Below are 27,935 nucleotides of genomic sequence, written 5' to 3'. Positions count from 1 at the left end.
GCCCATGCCAGCCCACCACTGCCACCCCCTGCCCCCACCATATCTGCGCCAGCCCTGCTTTCTGCTGGCTTTGAGTATCTGGGGGCTGGTGACCCCACTCCCACGGCAGCACTTGCATTGCAGCCAGCTCACGGCAGCGTCTGCCCCTTGTGGGTCAGAGGGAGGTTGGCTGGGCAGGGGGCTGTTGTGAGAGGCTGCTGGGAGGGGAGATGGTGTGGGGATTTGCTTTGGGGCTGGTTGCCCGGTGGCCCCCAGGAGAGTTTGAGAAGTGGAGAGCCTCCAGGGTGCCGGCCCCTAGACCATGAACCTCCTGCAGCTAAGCGGGGAGAGGGGTCCCTGGTGGTGGGAGGAGGGGATGCCGCAGCTGGGGCCTCTGCCCAGCTCCAAGGCTATGGGGAGGGGGTGCCAGTGTGGCCCGCCTCCCCCCAGCCGTGACCCGAGCTTCTCCCCCCTCAGCCTGGGGCTGGTGCTCCCACCCTACAGCACCTTCTACCTCCAAGCCAATCTCAGTGACCAGATCCTGCAGGTCAAGTGTAAGTGGCCCGGCCCCTGCCTGCGCCCTGCACCCTGCCTCTGCCCCGCACCCTGGCCGGCCCCAGGCAGCATAGGCAGCGCCGCTTGCCGGCGAGGCAGTCCCTCCTGCCCAGTCTGCCCACCCTCAGGTGCCCGCAGGCTGGGGCACCTCGAAAGTCTGTGGAAATCTGCATGCTTGCCTTTTCTCAGATTCGGTTCCAGACCATTCTTTCATGGTTTCTGTTGAGGTTGCTGTTTTTGGTTTCTCCTACTCCGTGTCTTCCCTCCTTAGCCTGCCTGCCCCACACACTCCTGGGGGCTGCATTCTTGGAAGACACCCCCTCCCCTTACCTTCCCCCTCCCCTCCCCACCCACCTCCACTCCCCTCCCCCTCCCCCTACCCTCCCCTTCCCCCTCCTCCTCCCCCTACCCTCCCCTTTCTCCTCCCCCTCCTCCTGTCCCTCTCCTCTCCCCTTTCCCCTCCCCTTCCCTTTCCCCTTTTCCTTCCCCCTCCCCTTCCCCCCACCCTCACCATCCCCCCTCCCCTCACCTTCCCCCCTCCCCTTTCCTCCCTCCACCTCCTCTCCCTTCCCTTCACCTATTCCCCCTCCCCTCAATTCCTTCCTCCTTCCCCTTACCTCCTCCCCAATCCCACCTCCCCTCTCCTCCTCCTCCTCCCCTCCTCCCTCTCCCTTCCTCCCCTTCTCCTCCCCCTCTTTCCCCTCCCCTCCCCTCCTCTCCCTCCAGTCCTTCTCCTCCCCTCCTCCCCCCTCCCCTCCCCCCTTTTCCCTTCCCCTCCCCTCTTTCTCCCTCCCCTCCCCTCTTTCCTCTCTCTTCCTGTTCAGCTCGCTACCCCTGTGGTGCTCCCTTCCCATGGTGCCTCTCTCTCTCTCTGCCCCCTCCTCTCCATTCTTTCCTCATCCATCCTCACCCAGTTCCCACTTACCCTCTCATCCTTCTCCTCTCACTTCCTACCTCTCTCCCCTCTGCATCCAACCTCCCTCCCTTACGCACTGTCCTCTCTTCTTCCCTCTCTCCCTCCTCTTCTCCCTGCATCTCCTCTATCTCCCTCTTTCTCCTGCTCACCTCCTCCATCTCTCTCTCTCACTCTCCCTCCCTCCCACTCTCCCCACCCCAGCACCCCCCCTCCTTCAGTCCCACTCCCCACACTCCCTCCCCTCTGCCCCCTGGCTCCCTCCTCACCTTCTTTCTTCCCTCCTTCATTCCCCATCCCCCTCCTCCCTCCCCCTCCCTGCTTTCTCCCTGGCCCCCCTCCTTCCTCCCCTGCCTCTCCCACTCCTCTGCCTGTGGCTCACCCCTGCATGCCCTGCTCATCCTGGGCCTCTCCTGAGAGAGTCTCTAGAGCCTGTGGCCCTGCCTGCCCACCACGCCCGAGGTCACTGGGAGGGAGGCTGGGGCTCCGGCCCCACCGGGCGCCCCCCACCTGCCTGGCCGACTGGGGGCTCATCTCCTTTGAGTTTTCTCGCTCTCTCTTTCTCTCTCATGTCGTTTTTTGCAAGAAGTTTCCTTTCGGTATGATGATGAGACACAATATTTTCATTCAAACAGCCATTGAATAAAATATTGTTTGTGCCCCTCCCCTTTCCCTCCCCCTTTTCGTTTGTTTTTGTGTTTGTGTTGTTTTTGTTTTCCTCGCTTTCTCTCTTGGTGGACTGTCCCAGTGCCAATCAGCAAACTGAAGGGCAAGTATATTCAGAACCAGTGCACCCTCCTCTTCCCACCCCTCCCACCCTCACGCCCCTGCTTGCCCCCCTCCCTGCCCAGGACCAGCCAAACCCCTGCTCTCCAGGGCCCCCTCCCAGCTTCCCCTTGGCTCCTCTAGTTCTTGCCTTTCCTCTGATTCCTAAGCCCCTATGAGAGCCAGTGGCCTGTGCCCCTGGCCCTGCCTGCAGGGTGTTCTCCGGCGTGTTCTCAGGGCCCACAACCCTTTCCTTGGACCCCTCACTCTCTCTGGGAAGGCCCCTGCCTCCCCCACCTTCTCTGTCCCTCTAAGACAACTCAACAGTAGGGACAGTCTGGACGCTTCTCCACCACCTCCCACTCAGCAGGGCTGGAGGCCTGAGATGCAGGGGGTAGATCAGCCCCTAGTGGGGCTCATGTGAAGCTGTGGGAAGGGGCCAGCCCACAAGGCCTACTCTGAGGTAGCTCTCCCTCCTCTGATCTCTGGCAGTAGCTTCAGAAGCTGGCAGCCCTCCAAGAAGGGAGGCAGAAGGCTCAGAAGCCTCACGCCTTGATGCTGGGGCCAAAGGGCAGCATAGGGCAGGCCCCAGCCATTGAAGAGCAGGGCTGACCCGCGCCTCCTGGGCACTGACACAGGTGCTGATGTCCCCGTGTCCTGCCGGCCCACTGCTCCCAGAGGCTTTGCTGAGCCCCGGGGTGGCTTGGCAGTATGGAAAAGGTGTTTCCCTGGGGAAATAAAGCCAGATTTGGGGACCAGGGGCCTGGACAGGGATGGAATGGGATCTGTTTAGACCCCAAGAGCCAGCAAAGGTGTTTGGAGGAAATCAGGCTGGGTATGAAAGGAAAGGTTCTGGCACGCTGGGGTGCCTAAGCCAAGGAGACTTCTGGAAGAGTGGATAGTGAACCCCTAGACCCTGGCAGAGAGTAAGGGGAGTGAGAGAGGACAGTATTACAAAGGTCTCAGAGAGCCACCTCTCCCAGGGAATCCCTGGGCAGATGGGGCATGGAGAGCCACAAGAGGATGTCCCCATGACCTGGAAGCAGGGGCACCCAAGAAGCCCTAGGGGCCGTGTCCAGCCTAGTCCAGCAAAGGGGATAAAGGGATCAGAGCCACCTCCAGTGGCCAGGGCGGGGGTGGGGGACGTGCCCTACTCCCACTGGCTTGAGTTGTCTTTTTCTCCCCACCCCCCCACATCCCACCCACTGACCCCAGAAATGCAGGGCCCTAGTAACAATGACAACATAGCATAGTCTCCTTCCCTGCTCCTTCGCCCTCCTTTTTCTTTTTCCTCCTTCTCCTCTTCCCCCCAACCCCTTCCCCATCGGCTTGTGTCCAAACCCTGCCTCACAGTCCTATCAGAAAGGAACAGTCCAACCAGTGACTGCCCAGCCCCTCCAAGCACCCCAAGTGCCCCCTTCCCCAGAATCTTGCAGTGCATTGTGGGAGTATTTGGTATCAGGGACAATCTGTCTTCTATACAATTAAAGCCCTGGGAGCAAAAGAGAGCTCAGAAGTGGAGACAGGCTAAGAAGGTGGACCACCCACAGTGAGACAGGCCAAGAGCAGAGGGACCCCTCCCAGGTGCAGACCAGCAAGGTGGCCAGTCCAGCTGGGCAGGGAGAGGCCACAGAGGAGCCCCAGCGGCCACATCCTCAGGTTCACTCTCAAACCCATACAGAGATACTCACACTTAGGCGCACACACACACACACACACACACACATGCATGCTCACTCACCCACACATGCACAGCTCATAAGCCCAGGGCACAGGCCCAACTGGGGATGCCTCAACAGCAGCCCTATGCCCTCTCTGGAGCCCTAGCATCCCCCATGGCTGCCTGGAGCCCAGACAGGTTTTAGGAAGGGTGGAGACCCAGCCCGTCTCCACGCCCTTAGCCAAGGGAAGCAGGTACACAGTTTCCAGCAGCACCCCTGTCCTCCTTCCAGCTCCTCAGACTTTCTTCCCACACTGTGGGAACACTCCTTGGCACTTTGAGGGTCTCCCTTCACCTCCTAGCCCAGGGAGGACCACCAGCCCCCACAATGCACTGCAGTGAACCCTCAGCTGCCCCCACCCGTCTCTGGTTGGACTGTTTGTGCCCGTGAGAAACCCCCTCGGTTTGGCCATGTTGATGCCTGACACAGAACAAAAGCAAGACCTACCAAAACGCAAACAGCTGCGGCAAAGAAAGAGAGATAAAAATCCGCAGCCAAAAGCCAATTCCCTTCCTCAAAGTCTCTTTGGAGGCAAAGGAAGCTCAGCATGCGGTTTTTTCCATTATGGATGTGATAAGAGCGAGACTGGCGCCTCCCCCAGACCATGCATATATATAGCAGTGTGTGTATATATATGTGTGTGTGTGTGTCCGTGTATATGTGCTATACAGCCGTATGGAAGCATATACAGCCACGCCAAGGGACTCACTGCCGACAGAGGACCAGGCCCGGGCAACATATTGGCTATAACTGCCCTCCTCCTGCGATGCTGTAGTCTCCACAGGCCCTCCACCCTCCCTGCCCGTCCCTTCTCTCTGGCTCCTGGACGTGGAAATGGCGGGTTTCCTCTTTGCTGGTGTCTCCCCCTCCCTCCAGCCCCCCTCTCCCCCGTCCTTCCAGCCCCGTCAGCTCTGAGCCCCCCGGCCTCCAGCCTCCCCAGCCCCCGCCGGATAACCCCCCGTTTCTGTTGCAGATTTTGAGTTCCTGCTCCCCAGCAGCTTTGAGTCTGAAGGACATGTTTTCATTGCTCCCAGGTAGCTTGCGTGTGGCCTTGCTGAGGTGTCCTCCCCTACCCTGACCGCCCCGGCCCCACCTCCTGCACTGCTGCCTGGAGCTCTGTGTGTCTGTGTCCTGTGCAGTGTCATCCCCCGGCCCCCATACATTGCCCGGTATGCGCGGCTGTGTGCATACCCAGGCCATGTACCGCACCAGGCAGCAGTGGCCAGCTGCCTCACGGCCCTAGCTCCCACCAGGCCGGGGCAGGAGGGCTCCAGACTCATCTGCTGACTTTCCCTGCCCTCCCAGGCAACCAGGCAGGAGCCCTTTCCGCCCTGGGGTGGCTGTCTGTGGCATGCCCACCCCTCGCCAGGCAGCTGCTGCTCTGGTTTGTGGTGTCCTGCCCATCCCCCCAACCCCGCACCCCATCGTTGTCCTGTGTCAGTCGGTGTTCGTGTGGGTCTGGGGGCCGAGCCAGCCAGAGCCCCTGTCGGCAGTGCCGGGTCTAGGCGTGGTACTTCACTTGGGGGGTGGGTGGGGAGGAGAGCGGGGGCTTTGAGGAGCTGCTCCAGCAGATGAGGAGACGGGGCCCCGAGCAAGCCCAGGCCTGGACCATCCCGGAGTGCACGCTCAGTGTGCACACACACGTTCTCATGTACACACCGTCTGCCTTTGGCCCATGTCTGGGGAGGCCGGGTCCCCTGGGTGCTGAAGCCCTTCCATGACCCAGGCTTGGGATGAGGGCAGGTGGGTGGATGCAGCTGACAAGAGACCCAGGGGCACTGGAAGGCAGCACACGGGGGCTCTGGACATGCCTCACCTTCGTGTGTGCACGTATGTGCATGCACCCAGTTTCTCTGTGACTCTCTCTGTAGATGTGTGTATTTGTGAGTCACCATGTACATATGTAAGAGTCTGAGCATAAATGTGGGGGTGGCTCTGTGTGTTAGTGAATGTGGGAAGGTGTGAAAAGACCTATGTGGCCCACATGACCCTGAGGAAGCTCTCTTGAAGGCAGGGACCCTATTCGTTTTTGTCACCTCTGTGTCTGTGGCTCAGGAGAGCTCAATAAATATGTGGAGGGTGAGTGAATGAAGTACCTCACAAATGTGCACGTGCATACTGTGTGTACAGGAGAGACTGCAAGTGACTTGGTGTATCTCAAGCACAGTCGTGTGGGTGTCACCCTGGGTGTGTCCAGTGTGGCCTCTAGGCACAGAGGTGCAGGCTGTACACTGCACAAAGGCCCTGGGGGCCAAGGAGAGAGTGGGGCCTGAGACCCAGTTCCATGTGCCCTTACCAAGCCATGAGCCCTACCACAGCTTGGGGAAGTGGCACACATTCAAAAGCCCCACAGTTAGTGCCATATGGGACAATGAAGCGGTCCCTGGTGGCAGAGGTATGAATGAGGGGTCGAGCGAGAGAGAGCTCCACCTATCAGGGTAGAGGGATTGCTCCCAAGACTTCCTAGGCAGCAAGCCCCAAGCAGACCCCCTCACGCCCCACAGCCCCATGTTCTCTGGACCCAGAGCCTGAATGCAGTGAGGGCCTTGAGGGGAGGAGCATTCCAGGCAGAGGGAACGGCCAGTCGGAGTACCCACATGTTCCCACTGACTTCCTGACACCCTCTGTGCTATGATGAAAAAAGCGAGGGTCAGAGAGCGTGAGTGAGTTACCTAAAGGCACACAGCCAGGAAGAGGCAGGGTGAGGTCTTAGGCTGACAAAAAGCCAGTGCTTGTACTTGGGTCCCACCTGGTGCCCATGGGAATGCTCTAGGGCATACACGTGGATGAGCAGGCCGCCAGGCATTTCCTGGGGCCTTTCAGGTGCGCTATCTGGGTCCAGCTACACTGGAGAGACGGGAGGCTCTGCGGAGCCATGCCCAGGAGAAAGCAGCTGCCCGAATGGAGAAAGTAGACCCTCATTCTTGTGTCAGCTCTGCCCCGACTCAGACCCCAGCAGCCTGCCAGGCATGTAGCAGCTGCAGCCAGGAAGAACCCATGTGCCCCTCCCTGAGGCCCAGGCTTCTCAGTGAATGGCCAGGTGGGCCTTTTGGGAAGCCTTGACCCCATTGCCCTGTCCAGCCCCCCAAGCCCACTCTTCTTGCCCCTCCCCATCCCTAGAGAGTACTGCAAGGACCTGAATGCCTCAGACAACAACACCGAGTTCCTGAAAAACTTTATTGAGCTCATGGAGAAAGTGACTCCAGACTCCAAGCAGTGTGAGTGCCTGGCAGGGCAGCTGGCTCTGGGCAGTGCCCAGGCAGCATGGGGCCAGCCCAGAGGAACCCAGAGGCCGGGCAGGTGTGGAAATAAGCAGGCACAAGCTAAGGGCTGGGCCTGGGCCAGGGCCAGGTCATGGAGGAGGCTCCTGGTGGAGCCTTGAGGGTGGGGGTGAGGGTGGGCAAGGAGCTGCAAGAAGATGCCCCCACCCCCACCCCTCCCCTCCTGTTCCAGGCAACAACTTCCTTCTGCACAACCTGATCTTGGACACGGGCATCACGCAGCAGCTGGTAGAGCGTGTGTGGAGGGACCAGGATCTCAACACGTAGGCATCACCCAGCCTGTGGGGGCAGAAGGCTAGGATGGGCCCAGAGGCCCTGGCCCTGCCCAGCAGAAGGCAGGCCTGTGACCCCACCCCCCTGCCACCCCCAGGTACAGCCTACTGGCCGTGTTCGCTGCCACAGACGGTGGCATCACCCGAGTCTTCCCCAACAAGTAAGTGACCTATCCCACTACCCAAACCCTGCCCCTGCCAGGGAACCTGCATCTGTTCTGCCCAGAGGCCTCCTTGCATCTGTGGAGACCACTGTCCCTGACAAGCCACCCCTTACCTACCAGTCTGCCTCTTGGGTGCTCCAGGGCAGCTGAGGACTGGACAGAGAACCCTGAGCCCTTCAATGCCAGCTTCTACCGCCGCAGCCTGGATAACCACGGTTATGTCTTCAAGCCCCCACACCAGGATGGTGAGCGTCCCCGCAGTGTGCCCAGCAGCAGGCAGGGAGCCTCAGCTTCCCTGTCTGCTCAGCCAGAACTGGGCTCTGCTGTCTGAGGCCCCTCTCCAACACAAGGCTGGCTGAGGCCAGGGCAGATGTGAAGAGAGGGATAGACTGTGCCAAACACTGTCCTGAGTGCTGGGTGCTTGGGCTGGAGTCATCCCGGGATTGGAATGCTGGGTTTGTAGGACCCAGCATAGAGTGCTCAGTGTGGCCGCCAGACCCCACTCCTGACTTCCCCGCCCAACCCCCAGCCCTGTTAAGGCCGCTGGAGCTGGAGAATGACACCATGGGCATCCTCGTCAGCACAGCTGTGGAGCTCAGCCTAGGCAGGCGCACACTGAGGCCAGCAGGTGAATGTTTGGGACAGAGGTGGGGAAACAGGCAATGGACAGGGTACTGCCTGGGCAGGTAGCACTGATGGTCCCTTGCTCTCCCCCAAAGTGGTGGGCGTCAAGCTGGACCTAGAGGCTTGGGCTGAGAAGTTCAAGGTGCTAGCCAGCAACCGTACCCACCAAGACCAGCCTCAGAAGGTATTTGGGCAGGGGCGGGGGCAGTAACCCAGCAGTGCCCTTCCTGGAGTCCCCTGGAACCCCCACCAACCCTCCACTCAGTGGCTCCAACACCTACATGGAGGCAGGGCCAGCTGCAGATGGCCTGGGGAACCGGATGTATGAAAGGTGATGGGAGGGAGGAAAACTGGTGGGTGGCTTACGGTCCTCACTCTCTGCCCAGCAGTGCGGCCCCAACAGCCACTGTGAGATGGACTGCGAGGTTAACAATGAGGTATGTGTGCCCTGAACCTACCCTGGACCCTAGCTTACCCCACTTCCAGACTTCCTAGTCCCAGCCGCGACTCACAGCACATCCCTTGGCCTGTGGGTCTCAACATCCCCACCCTGACTTCACAGCCTCCCCAGGACTGGGGGAGTGATGCCCCCCAACTCTGAACCACTGGACTGCCTGCGGTGGAAGGTCCGGGGCCCAGCCCCTCTCCATTTTCCTCCCCATTCCCTTCCTCTTAGGACTTACTGTGTGTCCTTATTGATGATGGAGGATTCCTGGTGCTGTCAAACCAGAACCATCAGTGGGACCAGGTGAGGATCAGGAAGAGAGTGAAAGAAGAGAGTAGGGATTTGAGCCTTCTGGGGGTGTAGCACTGCCAGCCCTGTGACCATGGCTTTCTCCTGACATCCTCAGGTGGGCAGGTTCTTCAGTGAGGTGGATGCCAACCTGATGCTGGCACTCTACAATAACTCCTTCTACACCCGCAAGGAGTCCTATGACTATCAGGCAGCCTGTGCCCCTCAGCCCCCTGGCAACCTGGGTGCTGCACCCCGGGGTGTCTTTGTGGTGAGTCCCCAGAGATGCCTGGACTGGAGATGGGGGGGACTGGGAGACCTGCCCACAGATGACCCCCTACCTCTGACATTTGATAAAGCTGGGGGTGACCTAGGGCGAGGGGCAGCAGTGGCAGTCCACGCCCCTCTCTCCACTGCAGCCCACCGTTGCAGATTTCCTTAACCTGGCCTGGTGGACCTCTGCTGCCGCCTGGTGAGTCCTGAGCGGGAGGTGGGTAGAGAAGGTGCTCCCTGGCCGGGAGGGCTCAGAAGAGAAGTAGGGCACGGCATCGTCCTCTGCTGACCACCTGCACTCGGCTCCCCGTGCGCTGCAGGTCCCTGTTCCAGCAGCTTCTCTACGGCCTCATCTACCACAGCTGGTTCCAAGCAGGTAGGTAGGGCTTTGGAGGCGCCTCCTCAAGTCCGGGTCCCCAATCTGAGCTAAGACGACTCCATGGGGAGGGTGGGGCCTACCACTGAGGGAGGCCGGAGACCTTGCCAGGGTCTGTGGGCGGAGCTGAGGCGCTCTGGGCCCTCGCAGACCCCGCGGAGGCCGAGGGGAACCCCGAGACGCGCGAGAGCAGCTGCGTCATGAAACAGACCCAGTACTACTTCGGCTCGGTAAACGCCTCCTACAACGCCATCATCGACTGCGGAAACTGCTCCAGGTGCTGGCAGTGGGGCGGGACCAGAGGCCAAGGGCGGAACCTGTGAGCGGGGCGAGACGCTCGGGAGGATGGAAGGGGCGGGGCCTCGAGCGGCCGGGGGCGGGGCCGCAGGATGGGGGTGGGTCAGGGCGGGGCAAACTCAACGCCCCGCCTTTCCGGGCTGCCCGCAGGCTGTTCCACGCGCAGAGACTGACCAACACCAATCTTCTCTTTGTGGTGGCCGAGAAGCCGCTGTGCAGCCAGTGCGAGGCTGGCCGGCTGCTGCAGAAGGAGACGCACTGTATCCTGCCCCCGCCCTCCCCGCCGCCCGCTCCCCCTCTGCCCCGCGCGCCCCCTCCGTGCCGCCGCCGCCTTCCGCCTCCTTGACTCCCCACCCATGCCCAGCGGACGGCCCGGAGCAGTGTGAGCTAGTGCAGAGACCGCGATACCGGAGAGGCCCGCACATCTGCTTCGACTACAACGCGACAGTGAGGAGAGGGGGCGGTGGACCCGAAATTCCGCGGCCTTGCGCCCGCCCAGGCCGACCAGCTCCTTGTCTCTCCCCGCAGGAAGATACCTCAGACTGTGGCCGCGGGGCCTCCTTCCCGCCGTCGCTGGGCGTCCTGGTCTCCCTGCAACTGCTGCTCCTCCTGGGCCTGCCGCCCCGGCCGCAGCCTCAAGTCCTCGTCCACGCCTCTCGCCGCCTCTGAGCACCCTGCCCCACCCCACCTCCACTCCCACCTCACCCGGCCTTTTCGCCTTTCCCACCCTCCTGCCCCACACTCCCCGCCTTAGAGCCTCGTCCCTCCCTCACTGAAGGACCTGAGCTGGCCAGGCCCTGAGAGTCTGGTCTGCGCCTTGGGATGGGGAGTCCCAAAGCGGGACGCCGCAGGTGTTTGGCACCCAAATCACATCTCACCTCCGAACTGTTCAAGTGTCCCCAGACCCTTCTTCCCTGCTGGGCTCCCCCCAGTGGGATGGGACAGGGAGGCCACACGCACTGGTGCCAAAACCAGGCCTCTGCTGCCGCCCTTCCTGGAGGCTGCCTATGTTGGGGGGGACCCTGCCTCAGCTGACCCGGCCTCTCTGCCCCACCCAAGCCCAAACTTGGTTTCTGTGAGAATAGTGGAGGAAGGCGAGATGGCCAGTTTGAGGCCTGTGCCTCCCAGCTTAAATCCTAGCAGGAGAGAGGCTCTGGGGCAGCCCCCATGGGCTCCTGCCCCTTTCAGGCCTACAGCCACATCCCCAAGCCCACCAGGTGTCAGGATAGTCACAGTGATACCAGTTTAGACACTACCCCATATACACCTGGAACATTGAGGATGGAAACTGGACTCACATTCGACATACCCCACTGGGCACACGCACAAACACACACACTATGGGGTGGGGTGGGTGTAGGGGCTTACAAAGCCTTACACAGGGCGAGGGGTTGGTGGGAGGGTTGGCACCTGCACACTCCATCTCCTGCTCACCACCTGCCTCTAATCTGAGCTGCAGCCTGGCTGGTCCTCCCATTTCTAAAGCTGAATGTCAAACAGTGCCAAATGCTGGGGCAGGGGGTGAAGAACCCTCTGTCCCACCCCTAGCCACCAGTGTCCTCCAAGTGCCCCCTCACCTCTCCAGGTGCTCATTGTAACCATTTCTCACTAGTGTCAGGCCCCCAGTGGGACCACATGCCACTGCCTGCACCTTTCGGCAGAGGAACCCCCACCAGACATCACCCTTTGCCTTAGCAGGGGTGACTTTGTCTCTCCTGGCTGGGCCATCCTTCCCCCAATCTGGCCCTTAAACACTCAGGCCTGTGCCCACTCCCTATCTCCTTCCCACCCCTACACACACACTCCCTGCTTGCAGGAGGCCAAACTGTCCCTCCCTTGCTGAACACACACACACACACACGCTCTGTGCACACACAGAGGTGGGGACTGGGCACAGCTCTTCACACCATTCATTCTGGTCATTTCCCCCAAAGGCATCCCAGCCTGGGGGCCAGTGGGGAACTGAGGGCAAGGGGATATAGTGATGGGGCTCAGATGGACTGGGAGGAGGGGGGAGGGTGATGCATTAATTAATGGCTTCGTTAATTAATGTCATGTTGCTTGTCGCTTTCTCAGTGTGTGTGTATGGTCCATGCCCACTGCTGGTGCCAGGGTGGGTGTCCATGTGCACCCGGCCTGGATGCCAGCTGTGTCTTTCGGGGGCGTGCGTGTAACTGTAGTGTAGTCAGGTGCTCAATGGAGAATATAAAAATAAACATATACAGAAAAATATATATTTTAAGTTTAAAAAACAGAAAAACAGACAAAACAATCCCCATCAGGTAGCTGTCTAACCCCCAGCTGGGTCTAATCCTTCTCATTACCCACCCGACCTGGCTGCCCCTCACCTTGGGCTGGGGGACTGGGGGGCCATTTCCTTTTCTCTGCCCTTTTTTTGTTGTTCTATTTTGTACAGACAAGTTGGAAAAACAACAGCGACAAAAAAGTCAAGAAACTTTGTAAAATATCGTGTGTGTGATTCCTTGTAAAATATTTTCAAATGGTTTATTACAGAAGATCAATTATTAAATAATGTTCATATTTTCACTTCAAATGGTTCCCATCCACTGTATCAGCTTGGGGGTGAGGACTGGGTAGCTATGAAGACAGTTGGCCAAGACCTCAGAGTCCCACTTAGTGCTCTGCAGGGGGTGAAGAACATGGTAGCCCAGGTCCCTGTCAACCACAGGGCATGACACTTGCTTCCACCAGTTAATAGGTGCCAGGCCCTTGACATACATTGTCTCATATCATCTCAAAAAGCTGTCTTTTAAAAACAAGCAAGACAGGCTGGGTGCAGTGGCTCATGCCTGTAATCTAGCACTTTGGGAGGCCGAGGTGGGCAGATCACTTGAGGTCAGGAGTTTGAGACCAGCCTGGCCAACATGGTGAAACCCCGTCTCTACTAAAAATACAAAAAAATTAGCCAGGCATGGTGGCATGCGCCTGTAATCGCAGCTACTTAGGAGGCTGAGGCAGGATAATTGCTTGACCCCAGGAGACGGAGGTTGCAGTGAGCCAAGATTGTGCCACCGCACCCCAGCCTGGATGACAGAGCGAGACTCTTGTCTCAGAAAAAAAAAAATACAAGCAAAACAAACACCCTCCCAGAGCCTGAAAGCCAGGACCCTGGAGGGAAGAAGACAGATCAGAGATGCTGGTTTAGTGGGGAGGTGGATCTGGCAGTCTGGTCAGACCACCAGGGCCTGACAGGGCCTCTGCCGGGAGCTATGAGTGAGCACCTGGCCAGTGTCCCTATGGCCCAGGAAGCCCTGACCACAAGTGCAGCAACGGCTCCCTCCTGGCCCACAGGAGCTTGAGGCCGCAGCTGCTTAAACTGGAGCCATAGGCCAAACTTCATTTTTGTGAATCCTCTCAAGCTTAGGCCCTAGTTCATTTTCACCCTAGAAGGTGTGACCTTTGCGATCTTCTCATGTGGAGAGAATTATAACCTGTAACCACCAGAGCACAGGTGTCCCTGCCTTCCCACCACAGTCCTCTCTCTCCTCCCAACACTCTGCTCACTCCGCACTGACCTGGCTGAGTCCTCGCCACAGTCTCTGGGGTGGGTACTAGTGTATCCCCATACCACAGATGAGCAAACTAAGAGGAGAAAGCCTTTCCCCCCAGGTGAGAAGGCTAAAAACCAGCAAAGATTTTAGAGAAGAGGTGGCCACCAAGGGTTGGGGAGCTTGGATGCTAAATAGATGAAGGGGCTTCGAGGCCTCAGCCAAGATGGAGACTTTTTCTGTCTCCTCTGCAGGGTTCGGCTGCAGAGCAATGCCTAATCCACAACCCCCAAGACAGCTCCCATGGCCTGCAAGAGACCGTGCAATCTTGGATAGGGTTGTAAGATAAAATACAGAACACCCTATTTTGAATTTCAGATCATGAACGAGTTTTTAGTATGGAAGTGTTTCAACTATTGTGTGGGACATACCTATACTGAAAAACTGGGGGCTGGGCACAGTGGCTAATGCCTGTAATCCCAACGCTTTGGGAAGCTGATGCAGGAGGATCGCTTGAGCTCACGAGTTCGAGATCAGCCTGGGTAGGATGGCCACCCCGCCCCTGCCCATGTCTCTACAAAATAAAAAATTTTTAAAAATTAGCTGGGCACAGTAGTGTGTGCCTGTAGTCGCAGCTAATCAGGAGGCTGAGGCTGGAGGATCCCTTCAGCCCAGGAGTTAGAGGTGGCAGTGAGCTATGATTGTGCCACTGCACTCCAGCCTTGGACAAAGCTAGACCCTGTCTCAAAAAAAAAAAAAAAAAGGGGGGGCAGGGGGACATGATTATACTCGAAGATTACTCATTGTTTATCTGGAATTCAAATTTGACTGAGCATCCTTATTTTGATTTGCTGAAACTGGCAACCTTACCCAGATGTGGCAACCAGTGGGAACCCAGACCCCAGAAAAAAAGCATCAGCACCCTTTTTAACCTGTAGGCCATGCACACATCAGCACACACTGAAATCAGTGGCTGAAAGGAAGGGATCCTGTGTTTTATAAAAGTACTTTGTCATAGAATTATTTTAATTATATGGACAGCTTTTTGTTTTGTTTTGTTTTGAGACAAAGTTTCGCTCTTATTGCCCAGGCTGTAGTGCAATGGCATGATCTTGGCTCACCGCAACCTCCGCCTCCCGGGTTCAAGCGATTCTCCTGCCTCAGCCTCCCGAGTAGATGGGATTACAGGCATGTGCCACCACGCCTGGCTAATTTTGTATTTTTAGTAGAGATGAGGTTTATCCATGTTGGTCAGGCTGGTCTCAAACTCCCGACCTCAGGTGATCTGCCCGCCTCGGCCTCCCAGAGTGCTGGGATTACAGGCGTGAGCCACCGTGCCCAGCCTATATGTACAGTTTTTTAAAAGTAACTCCATATACAAAAAAAAAAAAAAAGACACAGAACACAACCTGTCAGAAGCCACTGTGGCATGAAGTGGGACCAGAACAGGCCTAGCCCAGGCTTGTGGAGAGACCTGGCTTGTAGAGAGACCTCTCATCCTCCGCAGTTATCAGAAGTCCCTGGTGGGGAGGAGGGTCACTGAGGGCTGCCCAGCCTCGTCCCTATGCGGGAGGGAGCCCTAGGTTCGTGCTCCAGGTCCACCTCACTTGGAAAAAGGGCAACGTGAAATAACAAACAAAAAACTTTTCCAAGTGGGAGAAAACAAACAAAAAAAGGCAACATGTGCAGCACTCGCTGAGCACCCAGGGTGGACTGGCATTTTACACCCCTTTCCCCTTTGATTATTAGGACAGGAAGATCATGTCATCATCTACATTTTATGGCCCATGAAACTGAGTTTCAAAAAGGTTCAGGAACTTAACCAACCAATGCCACACAGCCTCCGAGGCAGAGCAAGGGTTCCAGCCTGGGTCAGGTCCCACTCACCAGACCACGGAGGTTCTGTTTCTCACACAGTGACACCTACCCACACGCCAGCCAACAAGGACACACTCGCTCAGAGGTACATGCACAAATAGAGCTACTCTTCCTAGGGAATTCAGCAAGTGTGGGGGCTAGAGCTGTGTTGCTTCCCGAACCCCCACCGCCGCTTTCAGGGGTTAGAGATGCTAATTCATCCCTTCCCACCTCCTGAGAACCGACGGAAACGGTCCCTGAGAACTACAACTCCCAGCACACCCCGCGCTCACCACAACGGGACCGGTCCGTGCGCATGGCCTCCTGGGACTTGTAGTTCTAGCCAGAACCCTGTTCAACCCTTCCCCGGCTGCAACCAAGGATTCCGTATCCCAGCATGCAGAGGAGCCGGAAGACAGGCGCTTAGAGGACAGCCCGCTGCCGCCGGGGACGCGCAGGCGCAGCACCCCTGTTTGTCGGCCCCCCGAGAAAAGAGGTACGGTCGAAGCCAGGAGCCAGGCCGAGCGGGAGCTGACCAGGCTTGACTCGGGTACAGAACGAGGCACCAGTCCCCTTGCGAACCGAAGGGCCTCGCAGTGGATGGAGGAGGCCCAGCCCTGAGATCAACGCCAACCAGGCTAGCCTGGCACGGGGCCTACAGGGTGGGTAGGCGGGCGTGCCGCAGCCGTCCAGGGCCTTCCCTCAGGTCCCGGGCGAGGGGCCTACGCTGCGGCCCGGCAACAAGGCCCGACTCGGCCCCTCGGGACCAGAGCCCCACCCGATCGGAAGCGGATCCTTTACCAGGGCCATAGGCCAGTGACTAGGCCGGGCCTGGGCCTCCCATCGGGGCCGGACTAGGACGAGGCCCCGGGGAGGCCCCTGGCCTACCAGACCCTTTTCTCAGGCCGACAGCCGCCAGGAAGATGCAACGTGCCCTGCCAGGCGCCCGCCAGCACTTGGGGGCCATTCTGGCCAGCGCCAGCGTGGTGGTGAAGGCTCTGTGTGCGGCGGTACTATTCCTCTACCTGCTCTCCTTCGCCGTGGACACAGGCTGCCTGGCGGTCACCCCGGGCTACCTCTTTCCTCCCAACTTCTGGATCTGGACCCTGGCCACCCATGGGCTGATGGAGCAGCATGTGTGGGACGTGGCCATCAGCCTGACAACGGTGGTGGTGGCCGGGCGTTTGCTGGAGCCCCTCTGGGGGGCCTTGGAGCTGCTCATCTTCTTCTCAGTGGTGAATGTGTCTGTAGGGCTGCTGGGGGCCTTCGCCTACCTCCTCACCTACATGGCTTCCTTCAACCTGGTCTACCTGTTCACTGTCCGTATCCACGGCGCCTTGGGCTTCCTAGGTGGTGTCCTGGTGGCACTCAAGCAAACCATGGGGGACTGTGTGGTCCTGCGAGTGCCCCAGGTGCGCGTCAGTGTGATGCCCATGCTGCTGCTGGCGCTGCTGCTCCTGCTGCGGCTCGCCACGCTGCTCCAGAGCCCGGCGCTGGCTTCCTATGGCTTCGGGCTGCTCTCCAGTTGGGTATATCTTCGCTTCTACCAGCGCCATAGCCGGGGCCGAGGGGACATGGCTGACCACTTTGCTTTCGCCACTTTCTTCCCTGAGATCCTGCAGCCTGTGGTGGGTTTGCTGGCGAACTTGGTGCACGGCCTCCTGGTGAAGGTAAAGATATGCCAGAAGACGGTGAAGCGCTACGATGTAGGTGCCCCATCCTCCATCACCATCAGCCTGCCAGGCACAGACCCTCAAGACGCCGAGCGGAGAAGGTACTGTGAAATTTTCCAAAATCTTGTCAAGCTAGGAGCATACTGGTCGAGTCACATGCCATCTGTTGAGGTGTTCGCTGTACATAGGTGGAGACCTACAGTCAGGTATTGGGGCACATCCGGAAAGATAAAATCAGTCTTTGGCCTTAAGGAACTCAGCAGTTAGGTGTCTGGGGTCCACGAGGCACTTTTCTCACCACTCGGGCCACTTAATAAGTCTCAAGAAATGCAGTTTCCTTTGGTGCTGTGAAGTCCCAGTGGAGGGACACAGAACCCTGGCCTTGCCTCAGAATCTCAGAATCCTAGACATTGGGCCTGTGGGAGCCAGAAGCAACCTGCTGGTACTTTCCCCTGTGAGGAAGGGACAGGGAAGGAGGCCTGGGGTCCTCAAAAGGTGATCTGGGCCACTCCAGTTTCCAAATGCTGTGTCCTCTTCCTGGGCTTTAACTCAGATGCTGTGCTTCTCTGCCACTTACTTATTGAGAGGGAAGCTTGGGGTATTACCACATTTACCTCCGTCTCCAGCAAGCATGTGTCACCAAAACCAGGGACAGGCTACATGACCCACTGAGGGAGCCTGCTGACACCAGGGAGTGGCGATGACCCTTTCATTATCTGTAAACCAAGCTATCCACAGCATCAGGAGTCCCAGCTGAATTCTTCACTGAATGCACTTTGGCCAGGGCAGGAGGGATCTTTTTAAATTCAGCTTACTCTCTCTCCCAGATCTGTGGAGCCAGCAGAGTGGTCCCAGCCTTCATAAGATCCACAGCTCCATTTCCAACATTATTCCTGACTGTTTTGAGGCAATTACTCGAGTAGTAAAATCTGGGACGGGCTTTGTCTTTTGCATTGCCAAGGCTCCTGCTTTTGCTCACCTGTGAATGGGGTTGTGGCAGGAAGCTCTATGAATTTAGCTGCAGTTATCCCTGTATTTACTCTCTACTGGGCTGTGGAATTGAGTGTGGGACACACTCCTTTCTTGAAGGAGTTCCAGCTGGGGAAGGGGCACAGATCACTATGGCCCAAGGTATGGTAGGTGTTGAAAAGTATATACAGCATGCTGCAGGGCATAATTCTGGGCCCTAGAGCTTGGGTCTTTATAGGTGATAAGCCCTAAGGACAGAAGTCTCTCTTAACCTTAGCTGGTATTAAAGATGGGGCCAGGTGAGCTGGGCCTGGTAGGAATTGAGCTGTCCCTCAGAGCCATTCAGGTGGGGCCAGGCCAGTGGGGACCCCTCCTCCACTGAGAGGTGTTGGAATGTTAGGGTTGGCTGGACATTCAAAAACCTCTGCCCAGGCCCAAGAAAATGGACAGGGGGGAAGCAGGTTGGTGGGGAGGAAGGGAGGGTCAAGAGGCGGGTTCTTGGCATAGCCTTACGGTTGTTAGCTTACATGGGGGTGGCGGTTATTCCTCCAGCCAGTTTGACATCTGACTGCATGGCCACGCCCAACTCCAAAGGGCTACCAGGAGAGGGAGGCAGGGTTTCCTATCTGTCTCTCTGGTCCTTGTGAGGAAGTGACTAGCGTAACACTAGCTCTCTGCCTTGGCAGGCTTTAGATGGAACTGGCAAGGGCATCATCAGGATGGGAGCCTGGGTAGCAGCAGGGAAAGACTGTCCTGTCTATACCAACTTGTCATGTGTGAGACTGACGGGCAGGGTGGAAGCGTGCTAGGGCTTTCTACACCCGTGCCCTTGTTGCCTCTCTTGTCATGTTCCCTGACATGGTGGAGATTTTGGTTCTCAGCTGGAACCTGAAAGGCTACACAGGCTGTCCCCACATTGGTGGCACAGAGAGGCTGAGGTATAGGAGTCCACAGTGGTCACTGTTGAAACGGTTCCCTGGCAGCTGCGGCACGCCACCTTCTGGTGGGTCAGGGTCCCAAGCACATGTGTAAACCTTCTTCTGTTGGACTTTCCCACCTGCCCTCAAAGTGGGGCCTCTAAGGGTCCACCCTGTGGAAGCAGTAGGCTCTGGCCTGTGCCTACCCATGTGAGCTGTTTCTCCTTCTTCTCCTCTTGCAAGGGCTCCGCTAAGTCCCTGCTCTAACAAGGGCCTTGGTGGCTTTGGGGGTTCTTCTGAGAGGGAGAATATTAGCATCAGTTAGGAGGGGTAGACTTACCCAAGTTGGCCCTGCTTCCTGGGCTGAGAGCCAAGGGAGGTGTTGAGTTCCAGCCTTCCCCATTGACCCTTGCCAGGAGGCTCAAGATACCCCTAACCAGGAGAGGGGGAGAATTAATAACCCTTCCCTTGGATGTGATGCCAGCACCCAGGCAGAAACTCCTGGAAACTCCAGAACTTGCCGTTCCACCCATCTGCCCTAGGGCACTAGTTCCACCGACCCTTAGATACTACCCTCAGAACCATTCCTGGTGGCTGGCCTCGTGGGCAGTCTGGCAGACACCCAGCTGACCTTCCCACCCCGGAGGTGCCTCAGCTATGGAGGGAAGATTCTTAGAGCCTTTGGGTTATCATTCTGATGGCAGAGTGGGTCCTAAACCAATCTCTGGGGAGTCCCAGGCTCTGCATGGTGAAGGGGAAACATAGGATTCTGGGGGAGGAGTCTAGGTGGTACGGTGAGGAGTCAGCCTGCTGCGGAAGGGTAGAGGGCATGAGCCAAGGCCAAACCCAGAGTGACCTTTCCTCTCTCCTCTGGCCCCAGGCAACTGGCCCTGAAGGCACTCAATGAGCGGCTGAAGAGAGTGGAAGACCAGTCCATCTGGCCCAGCATGGATGATGATGAAGAGGAGTCTGGGGCCAAGGTGGACAGCCCCCTGCCCTCAGACAAAGCTCCCACACCCCCAGGGAAGGGGGCCGCCCCAGAATCCAGTCTAATCACCTTCGAGGCAGCTCCCCCGACGCTGTAACTCCAGACCACCTTGAGTGTGGCACCTCCCCTCCCAAGCCCCCCTTGACATCCTCTCAGCTACTCCAGGGCACCTGACTGCTCTGAGAAGAGGGAAGAAGGCCTGCTGGGGCTTTCCATGGCCTTCTGCTGTTTCTCGCCAACACTACCCAGGACTCTTGCTACCTGGTTCCAACTCCAGACAACCACTATGCCAGGCCCGGAGCCTCTGAGGCATCGGCCAGTCCAGGCCCTCATCTGAGGTAAGAATGTACATCAGCTGGCAGCCCCAGGCAAGTGGCTGCAGGGACACTGATGCCACAGCTCCTGGGCCAGCCCTCACATCTGAAACTGGTTGCCGAGAGCCCTGAGCCAAGGCAAGGATTTGCCAAAAATGTTCTGGGGGCCCAGCAAATGCAGGAGCCGACCTGGGGCTGCACATCCCTGCCCATCCCCAGAAAGACTGTTCCTGTCAGGATTTGTTTCCCTCTGCTGTGGCGGTGACTGCTTCTGGACCAGAACAGCTCCAGCTCCCAGGTATTTTCTACAGGACCACTTGAGTGGGCAGCCAAGCCCAGGCTCGCAGTATCAATAAAGCAGTTCTCTGAGGAATGACTCCTGGGCTCTTGTCAGGCCACCTTGTGCAGCCCCCTCATCACGTTCAACTGCAATGTTAGACAGGGACTTGATTGTCTCCATGGTAACTCCAGCTGGATAAGAAGCCCATTGCCCCAGCTCCCTACCACCGCCACCACCACCACCACATGCACACTGCCAAGCAGCCTTCCAAGAGTATTGCCTCAGACTCTTACTCCTTTTTTCTTTCCCTCCAAACCCCAATCTGGGAGGCCTTCTGTCCCTGCCTAGATCTGATGATAAGGGCCTCTCCATCATAAGGCGCTGTTCTTACCCATGGCTTATCTCTAAGACAGAATGCTCAGTTCTTGCCACCCCTGGAGACAACTCACCCCCAGCTCCCAGTTATTGTATGTATCTAACCCCCACAGTCTGGAGACTCCAGCACAGTAGACAGCTGGGGGGACAGAAAGGACACACAGCTGTACCATTCACAGCTACAGCTCTAGGGCCTGCCAGGGCCCAGAGTGGCCTGGGAGGCTCAGCAGCTAGACCCTGGGGATTTGTGTGCTAGGAGAGCTTCAGCCCCTCAGGGAGCAGCCAGGGGTCGGGGGTAGGGGGTCCCCATCTTGCCCAGCTGCCCATTTTCCTATGCTGCTGGCATTAACAAGAACCATCCCCAACTCTTGGCTGCTTCTCCCATCAATCTTTTCAGTCATTTTTTACAAATTTTTTACTTTTTTCTCTCCTGAAATTTCTGAACATACAGTACAAGTATGAGCTGCCTTGCAGGAGAGGCAGTCTTGCAGCCCCAGCTTCATCCAGACACATGATGCATATGTTCCTCTGGGATGACAGAGAAAGGGGAAGGAAATGGGAGGCACTCCAGCATGAGGAGCAGGAATTCACACACGGGCCTCCAAATGCACAACTGTCCCAGTGCCTGAGGTGTCCCCTGACTCAGCTGAGAGAGTTCAACAGGTCCCTAGGCCCAGCTCCTACATGGAGGGGCAAATCCAGGCTTTCCCTAGGCTGGGAAGAGCTCATGGTTGGATCCTCTTGCGGTATAGGTAGGCATTGCTCACCTGGTTCATAATGACCAAGCTGGTGAGGACAGGGCATAATACAGCCAGGTACCAGGCTACACCAGTGACAGAGGCAGTGAACCAGAGTGAGCACATGCCCAGCAAGAGGCTGGCACTACCCAGCAGGTAGCCCACCAGCCCAGAAGTAGCATGGTATAGCTTGAGCTTCGCCAGGGGCCATCGGGGCAGCAGCTTGGGGTAGAGCAGCCCCACCCCACCTGAGCACTGCAGCCCTGCCCACAGCACAGCCAGCAGCCCTGCCTGCCCATGCCGCGTAACTAGGTGGGCTTTGCCAAGCTGCTCTTTGTGGAGGATGACAAGGCCGAGGCCCAGCAGTGCACACAGCAGGGCCAGCAGCTGCAGCACCCAGTGGCAGCGTGCTCGGCCTTTCCGTGAGAGGGAGTGCAGCAGCGAACTCTCGGGAGAAAACACCAGTAGTGCCTCGGTCATCAGGAAGGAGAACTGAGGAAACAGGGGATGGGAAGCTCAAGTGAGGGTGCTGCCCCAGAAGAGGAGAAGAGGGCTTTATGTAACCCTTAGCTGCCAGTGAGTCTGGGCTGATTCCCCTTTTTCTTTCTCTCCCCACTGACAAGACTATCCATTTGGTGGGGCAAGAGTGGAAAACCCCATCTGGGATGATATATGTGCCCTGAATAATCTCCACACTTCCTCCTAGGTGCCAGTCTGAGATGTCATCTGTGGTATGTTACCAAGCAAACACAGGGTTTGAGATGTGGCAGTTATAAATGATTCACAAGCTTTGTTTCCCTAACGTGGGGCTGGATACAATTTCTTGGCAAGAGCTGGCCACATGGGTGCACTGTTTCAGGGAAAGTTAGGTGCATCACCAGAAATTAAAGTAAAAAGGGACAGAGGTACATCCAAATGCAATGTCTCAGCTTTCTGCCTAGAGGTGGGTGAAGCCTCATTGTGCTTAGACAAATCTTACCCATTTGACCTGGGTCCTGGGTCTTAATTACTCTGATTCAAGTCTTTTTTTTTTTTTTTTTTTTTCTGGAGATAGTCTCTCTCTGTCACCCAGGCTGGAGTGCAGCGGCCTAATCTCGGCTCACTGAAATCTCCGCCTTCCGGGTTCAAGCGATTCTCCTGCCTCAGGCTCCTGAGTAACTGGGATTACAGGCACCTGCCACCACACCCAGCTAATTTTTGGTTTTTTGGGGGTTTTTTTTGTTTTTGGGCTATTTGTTTTTTTTTTTGAGACAGAGCCTCGCTCTGTCGCCTAGGTTAGAGGTTAGAGTGCAGTGGCGCAATCTTGGCTCACTGCAACCTCCGTCTCCTGGGTTCATGCGATTCTCCTGCCTCAGCCTCCCGAGTAGCTGGGACTACAGGCGCGTGCCACCATGCCTGGCTAATTTTTTGTATTTTTAGTAGAGACGGGGTTTCACCATGTTAGCCAAGATGGTCTCGATCTCCTGACCTCAGGTGATGTGCCCGCCTCGGCCTCTAAGTGCTGGGATTACAGGCATGAGCCACCGTGCCCAGCCTCAAGTCTGAAATATATACCATGGGCAGGAGTAGTTGGAGCATGCAACTCTTCCAAACAGATATTAAATGTGGACAAAGATTCAGAGGCTGCCAGGGCCACCAACCATGCCCATGCTCCCACCCCTAAGAACTGCCCAGGCCCACTACTTACAGCCAAAGACATAAGCACCGGGTGCCAGGAGAACAGGCCTGGAATGAGAAGAGGAGGCCTCATGGGGCTGAGGCAAGAAGAAACCAGCCATACCAATCCTTAAGGGTTGAGGAATACCAGCAGCCCATCACCCAAGGAGGTGCTGCCAAACCGTGAGCCCCTTCTTGCTCTGCAACAAGCTGACCCCACACCTATCCTCTCTTCCTGGCCTCTTCCTGGATCAGAGGCCATGCTTTGCCACTCCTCTGGCAGTCCTCCCTCCTTCCCTTACACCTCCTGAGAGGCAGCCAAATGGAGCACCCAGAGAAGGAAAGACAAACCAGGAATTCTGTGTGCCCTGGCCACACCTACCTGCTCCACCTCACTCATCGCTCCAGCACAGAATTCCCTCAACCAGCCAGGCCTGTTCCCGGAAGTCCCACTGCCCTTCCTCCCCAGGAACAGTGGCCCTTCCCTTCCCAGAAGTCAGCTATGAATTCTACTTACTGGAGCCAGGCCTGGCAAGCACAGCCACAAAGATGGTAAAGCCCAGGGCCACAAGGTGGGCGGCAGCGCCAGAAGCAGTACGCAGAGCTCGGTAGATGTGTGACTCGGTCTCCGCAGAAAGGGCCATGGTCAGCCGTGCTAGTGGTTGTAGCCTGAAAGCATAGTAGCGTGGGCCAGGATCTCAGGTGCCCACTGTTCACTCCTCACTGGAGAAAAGGCTGCAAGGCAGGAATGCCACCCTCTTCCAATAAGTTATGGTAGGAAAGAACAGTACCAAGACCAGCACCAGGAATGGTCACAACATGCCAGTCGAAGGCCGGCGGCCTGTCAACGTGTACCCACGTCTGAACTGGTACCAATCGCTGGCCGGCCTTCCAGGTAGGATGCGCAAAGCCAAGTAAGACTACAAATCCCAGCGTGTACCACGCCGTCGCCGGCAGTAGAGCCAGCTGGGAGGGCGCGGAGCACTATGGAAATTGTAGTTCCCTGCTGCGGTCCCAGTTACAGCGTGAATCCCTTAGCGCACCGCCTCCCCAAGTGCTGCCAGCATGCTGCCCCTCCACGCTAGGGACTTGCCTGCCTCACCCGCAGCGCAGATCTGATGCGGTGGTTTCCTCCAAAGAAAGCGGGATACTCTGGGCCCTGCCGCGCGCACCGCCGCTCCGTCACGGAGCCGCTTTACTTCCGGGTGCGACGTCTACCCACCCAGGACTTCCTGGGACGAACCGTCCCCCGCCCCAGCCACGCCTCTGAGTCGCGCTGCGCAGGCGCCATTGGGCAGAGGGATTGGCAAGCTTGCGTGCCCCAGCGACACAGGCCTCGAGGCTGTCTCTGACAAGTGTTCACAGGAGGTGGGGACGCCTCTGCGCGAGGAACGAGGAGCTACGGGCCTGGGCCCGGTTATTGCCATGGGCAGCGGCTGCCGCATCGAATGCGTATTCTTCAGCGAGTTCCACCCCACGCTGGGACCCAAGATCACCTATCAGGTGCCACCCGGGCTCGCGGGACTGGGCGGGGAGAGGGACGTTCTCGAGAGCTCAACTGGCTGCCTGAAGGCAGTAGTTTCCCGTGCTGCACGCAGGCATGCTACTTCATTCGCAGACAACTGTGAGGCTAGAGGATAGTCAGACCCAGGCCCCCGGCTCCCAATGTGGCAGGGAAGACATACGTCACATTGGCAGTGTTTGTAGGATATCGGGCTGTAGGGATCCGGTTGGGGGGTTCCAGGTCCCACAGAAGGTGAGTTGGGTGACCCATGAGTATCCCTGAACTGAGTGAAGAGTAAATGATGCATAGGAAGTTTAGATAAGGCAGGAGAAAGTGTTCCAGGTAGAGGGAACAGCATATGCAGAAGCCAGGAAGGAGGTGAGATCATAGCGTATGTTTGGAAACAGAAAGAAGTAATAGGCCTGAGTGGATGGGAGAGAGGGGAACGCTGGAGAAGAGGACTTGGGCTTGGGGGGCATGAGGAGGTCACCATTTGTACTACACACAGTACAGATGTCCACTGAGGGGCCCATTGCCACTCCCCTCCCCAGGTCCCTGAAGACTTCATCTCCCGAGAGCTGTTTGACACAGTCCAAGTGTACATCATCACCAAGCCAGAGCTGCAAAACAAGCTTATCACTGTGTGAGACCCTAGCTCGGGGTGAGCGGTGGGTGGCAGGAGTTGTCCCAGGAGGAGGAAGGGACAGGCTTGGGGGCCTGACTGTGTTCCAATTATCCAGCACAGCTATGGAAAAGAAGCTGATCGGCTGTCCTGTGTGCATCGAACACAAGAAGTACAGCCGCAATGCTCTCCTCTTCAACCTGGGCTTCGTGTGTGATGCCCAGGCCAAGACCTGCGCCCTCGAGCCCATTGTTAAAAAGCTGGCTGGCTATCTGACCACACTAGAGGTCTGCAATGAGATGGGCTTGGGTTTACCGACAGGCAGAGTTGGGGAAGGTGTTCCCATGTCTCCAAAGTCCCCCAAACCTGGGACCCTGCAAACCAGCTCAGGACTCAGGGCAGCCAACCAGCCAGGGGTCCTGGGATGTGCCCACCATGCTTTCCATGCTCTGTCTAGCTAGAGAGCAGCTTCGTGTCCACGGAGGAGAGCAAGCAGAAGTTGGTGCCCATCATGACCATCTTGCTGGAGGAGCTAAATGCCTCAGGCCGGTGCACTCTGCCCATTGGTATGGCCAGCCTCTGCAAGGACAGCAGAGGGGTAGAGGAGAGATGGGAAAGTGAGCCTAGCTAGTCAGGGAGAAGGACAAGACTCATGAACACATTGGTGGGCAGGAAATAGCCATGGGCTGAGGTGCCCATGTCCAGGGTCCAATGCATGATGGAGCTGGGACTGGGGGTAGGGGGAAAGCAGAGCTCTCCAGCTCTGCCCCTTGGGCAATTCCTTCCCCTTTGTGGGCCTCCGTTTCTCACTCCATAAAAAGAGAAAGATTAGCCCTACCCAGAGGCACCTGCTTGCCCCAAGGGATGCTGGGAGGCCTGGATGGTAATTGAGGACCTCTTGGAAGAAGTGGCACTGAGGATATGGATGGGGCCCCCTGCAGATGAGTCCAACACCATCCACTTGAAGGTGATTGAGCAGCGGCCAGACCCTCCGGTGGCCCAGGAGTATGATGTACCTGTCTTTACCAAAGACAAGGAGGATTTCTTCAACTCACAGTGGGACCTCACTACACAACAAGTATGCCATCCCTCCCTGGGTATCATCACCTGGGGCTGGCCACAGCCCTGGCCTCATCCTGTTTCTTCTGACCTTGTCCCACTCTGCCCAGATCCTGCCCTACATTGATGGGTTCCGCCACATCCAGAAGATTTCAGCAGAGGCAGATGTGGAGCTCAACCTGGTGCGCATTGCTATCCAGAACCTGCTGTGAGTGGGCCTACAGTCATACCTGGGACAAGGTCACCAGCCAGGGAAGACGTCAGGGGCCCTGGGTGTGAGGGTTGGGAAGGCATGGTCCTCAGAAGCTGAGCACAGCTCTCTCTCTCAGGTACTACGGCGTTGTGACACTGGTGTCCATCCTCCAGGTAGGTGAGTTGGGTTTGGTTAAGTGGAGAGTGGATCATGTGGCTGGACCAGACCAGGGCTGTGTCAGCTTCCCAAGCCCCTCACTCAGGCCCCTATGCCTTCTGCTATCCTCTAGTACTCCAATGTATACTGCCCAACGCCCAAGGTCCAGGACCTGGTAGATGACAAGTCCCTGCAGGAGGCATGTCTATCCTACGTGACCAAGCAAGGTAGTGGTGGGTTCTGGGGGAAGCCATCTTGGGGAGGGCAGGGCCACATGATGAGCTGATCCCTGGCACCCACAGGGCACAAGAGGGCCAGTCTCCGGGATGTGTTCCAGCTATACTGCAGCCTGAGCCCTGGCACTACCGTGCGAGACCTCATTGGCCGCCACCCCCAGCAGCTGCAGCATGTTGATGAACGGTCAGAGGAGAATTTGCTGGGGCATTTGGGAGTTACCTGTGGGAAGCTAGACCCTTTATGTCTCTCAGGAGCCCTGGATCATGGGGCACTGCCAATCCAAGCAGGCTTCCTGGAGATGATGGGCTACAGAGACAAAATTGAAGGGAGACTACAGGAAAGGGTTGGCCTGCCTGAAAGAAGGCCTGGCCAGGGCGTCACCCCTGTCCTCTGATCCTCACCCTAGGAAGCTGATCCAGTTCGGGCTTATGAAGAACCTCATCAGGCGACTACAGAAGTATCCTGTGCGGGTGACTCGGGAAGAGCAGAGCCACCCTGCCCGGCTTTATACAGGCTGCCACAGCTATGACGAGATCTGCTGCAAGACAGGTGGAGGCAGGCGGGCAGTCAGGGTGGGTTCAGGGCACGGTGGCCAGGCCAAGGCCACTGATCTCTCCTCCACCACCCCACCCAGGCATGAGCTACCATGAGCTGGATGAGCGGCTTGAAAATGACCCCAACATCATCATCTGCTGGAAGTGAGGCTGGTAGTGACTGGATGGACACATTGCTGTGGGTAGTCCCTCCTACTAGGAGGCTTGTCATACTGTCTAGAGGTTGACTCTTAGTTCTGTAAATAAAGACATCCATTTCAAACAGCCTTTATTGAGTGCTGTTTCTGGGCCAGCCGTGGGAGACGCAGCAGTGAATGAAATAGCCACGAACCGTGGGCTAGATCGCCATCTGGTGGGCAGGACCGACAATCGACAAATAAAA

At 57.4% G+C, this 27,935-nt stretch overlaps 4 protein-coding genes and 1 long non-coding RNA gene across 21 annotated transcripts in view; 3 read left to right on the top strand and 2 right to left on the bottom strand.

Annotated features, from left to right (window-relative positions):
• Nucleotides 1–12,420, top strand: part of CACNA2D2 (calcium voltage-gated channel auxiliary subunit alpha2delta 2) — a 141,196-nt gene extending 128,776 nt beyond the window's left edge. The window contains exons 22-39 of one of the 9 annotated variants that reach the window (XM_034956527.2): nucleotides 457–533; nucleotides 2,196–2,216; nucleotides 4,907–4,967; nucleotides 7,054–7,151; nucleotides 7,387–7,477; nucleotides 7,585–7,647; nucleotides 7,792–7,895; nucleotides 8,180–8,278; nucleotides 8,370–8,458; nucleotides 8,664–8,711; nucleotides 8,951–9,022; nucleotides 9,126–9,278; nucleotides 9,427–9,479; nucleotides 9,601–9,656; nucleotides 9,807–9,933; nucleotides 10,104–10,213; nucleotides 10,318–10,400; nucleotides 10,482–12,420. In XM_034956527.2, the coding sequence (XP_034812418.2) occupies nucleotides 457–533; nucleotides 2,196–2,216; nucleotides 4,907–4,967; nucleotides 7,054–7,151; nucleotides 7,387–7,477; nucleotides 7,585–7,647; nucleotides 7,792–7,895; nucleotides 8,180–8,278; nucleotides 8,370–8,458; nucleotides 8,664–8,711; nucleotides 8,951–9,022; nucleotides 9,126–9,278; nucleotides 9,427–9,479; nucleotides 9,601–9,656; nucleotides 9,807–9,933; nucleotides 10,104–10,213; nucleotides 10,318–10,400; nucleotides 10,482–10,622 (1,546 nt within the window). In that variant the 3' untranslated portion in view covers nucleotides 10,623–12,420. Of the gene's footprint in view, nucleotides 1–456; nucleotides 534–2,195; nucleotides 2,217–4,906; nucleotides 4,968–7,053; nucleotides 7,152–7,386; nucleotides 7,478–7,584; nucleotides 7,648–7,791; nucleotides 7,896–8,179; nucleotides 8,279–8,369; nucleotides 8,459–8,660; nucleotides 8,712–8,950; nucleotides 9,023–9,125; nucleotides 9,279–9,426; nucleotides 9,480–9,600; nucleotides 9,720–9,806; nucleotides 9,934–10,103; nucleotides 10,215–10,312; nucleotides 10,401–10,481 lie in introns of those variants that run through there. The other 8 variants (XM_055109984.1, XM_034956525.2, XM_055109983.1 and 5 more) reach the window with 8 other exon arrangements.
• Nucleotides 7,092–10,137, bottom strand: LOC103786132 (uncharacterized). Of its 2 annotated transcripts, XR_611845.5 has the most exons (4): nucleotides 9,349–10,137; nucleotides 8,958–8,992; nucleotides 7,768–7,852; nucleotides 7,092–7,493 (listed from the first exon to the last, which is right to left on the bottom strand). It is a non-coding gene; the product is annotated as an uncharacterized LOC103786132 (long non-coding RNA). The 2 variants fall into 2 exon arrangements; XR_004670562.3 differs by lacking the exon at nucleotides 7,768–7,852 and having other exon boundaries at nucleotides 9,349–10,134.
• Nucleotides 12,421–15,665: 3,245 nt separating the features above from the next.
• TMEM115 (transmembrane protein 115) lies at nucleotides 15,666–20,556 on the top strand. Its single transcript, XM_003818811.5, has 2 exons — nucleotides 15,666–17,093; nucleotides 19,759–20,556. The coding sequence occupies exons 1-2, from the start codon at nucleotides 16,243–16,245 to the stop codon at nucleotides 19,961–19,963; spliced, it is 1,056 nt and encodes a 351-aa protein (XP_003818859.1). The 5' UTR covers nucleotides 15,666–16,242; the 3' UTR covers nucleotides 19,964–20,556.
• A 641-nt stretch (nucleotides 20,557–21,197) lies between these two features.
• Nucleotides 21,198–24,462, bottom strand: LOC100972845 (transmembrane reductase CYB561D2). 5 transcript variants are annotated; one of them, XM_034956542.4, is made up of 4 exons: nucleotides 24,331–24,462; nucleotides 23,746–23,963; nucleotides 23,260–23,297; nucleotides 21,198–22,064 (listed from the first exon to the last, which is right to left on the bottom strand). In XM_034956542.4, the coding sequence occupies exons 2-4, from the start codon at nucleotides 23,870–23,872 to the stop codon at nucleotides 21,561–21,563; spliced, it is 669 nt and encodes a 222-aa protein (XP_034812433.1). In that variant the 5' UTR covers nucleotides 23,873–23,963; nucleotides 24,331–24,462; the 3' UTR covers nucleotides 21,198–21,560. The 5 variants fall into 5 exon arrangements, with proteins under 5 accessions (XP_034812433.1, XP_054965963.1, XP_003818861.1 ...); XM_055109988.2 differs by having other exon boundaries at nucleotides 23,746–23,897; nucleotides 24,331–24,461; XM_003818813.6 differs by having other exon boundaries at nucleotides 24,322–24,447.
• A 136-nt stretch (nucleotides 24,463–24,598) lies between these two features.
• NPRL2 (NPR2 like, GATOR1 complex subunit) lies at nucleotides 24,599–27,820 on the top strand. 4 transcript variants are annotated; one of them, XM_003818810.7, is made up of 11 exons: nucleotides 24,599–24,731; nucleotides 25,284–25,375; nucleotides 25,473–25,641; nucleotides 25,812–25,920; nucleotides 26,296–26,432; nucleotides 26,524–26,621; nucleotides 26,743–26,779; nucleotides 26,896–26,989; nucleotides 27,065–27,182; nucleotides 27,406–27,548; nucleotides 27,634–27,820. In XM_003818810.7, the coding sequence occupies exons 1-11, from the start codon at nucleotides 24,654–24,656 to the stop codon at nucleotides 27,699–27,701; spliced, it is 1,143 nt and encodes a 380-aa protein (XP_003818858.2). In that variant the 5' UTR covers nucleotides 24,599–24,653; the 3' UTR covers nucleotides 27,702–27,820. The 4 variants fall into 4 exon arrangements, with proteins under 4 accessions (XP_003818858.2, XP_063458449.1, XP_063458451.1 ...); XM_063602379.1 differs by having other exon boundaries at nucleotides 24,691–24,731; nucleotides 25,478–25,641; XM_063602381.1 differs by having other exon boundaries at nucleotides 24,714–24,731; nucleotides 25,284–25,393; nucleotides 25,478–25,641.
• The last annotated feature ends 115 nt before the right edge of the window (nucleotides 27,821–27,935 follow it).

The sequence above is a fragment of the Pan paniscus genome, chromosome 2, assembly GCF_029289425.2.
Source record: "Pan paniscus chromosome 2, NHGRI_mPanPan1-v2.0_pri, whole genome shotgun sequence".
In the NCBI taxonomy this organism is placed as follows: domain Eukaryota; kingdom Metazoa; phylum Chordata; class Mammalia; order Primates; family Hominidae; genus Pan; species Pan paniscus.
Note: the sequence above shows the minus strand (reverse complement) of the source record. Positions and strands in the feature narration are given on the sequence as shown.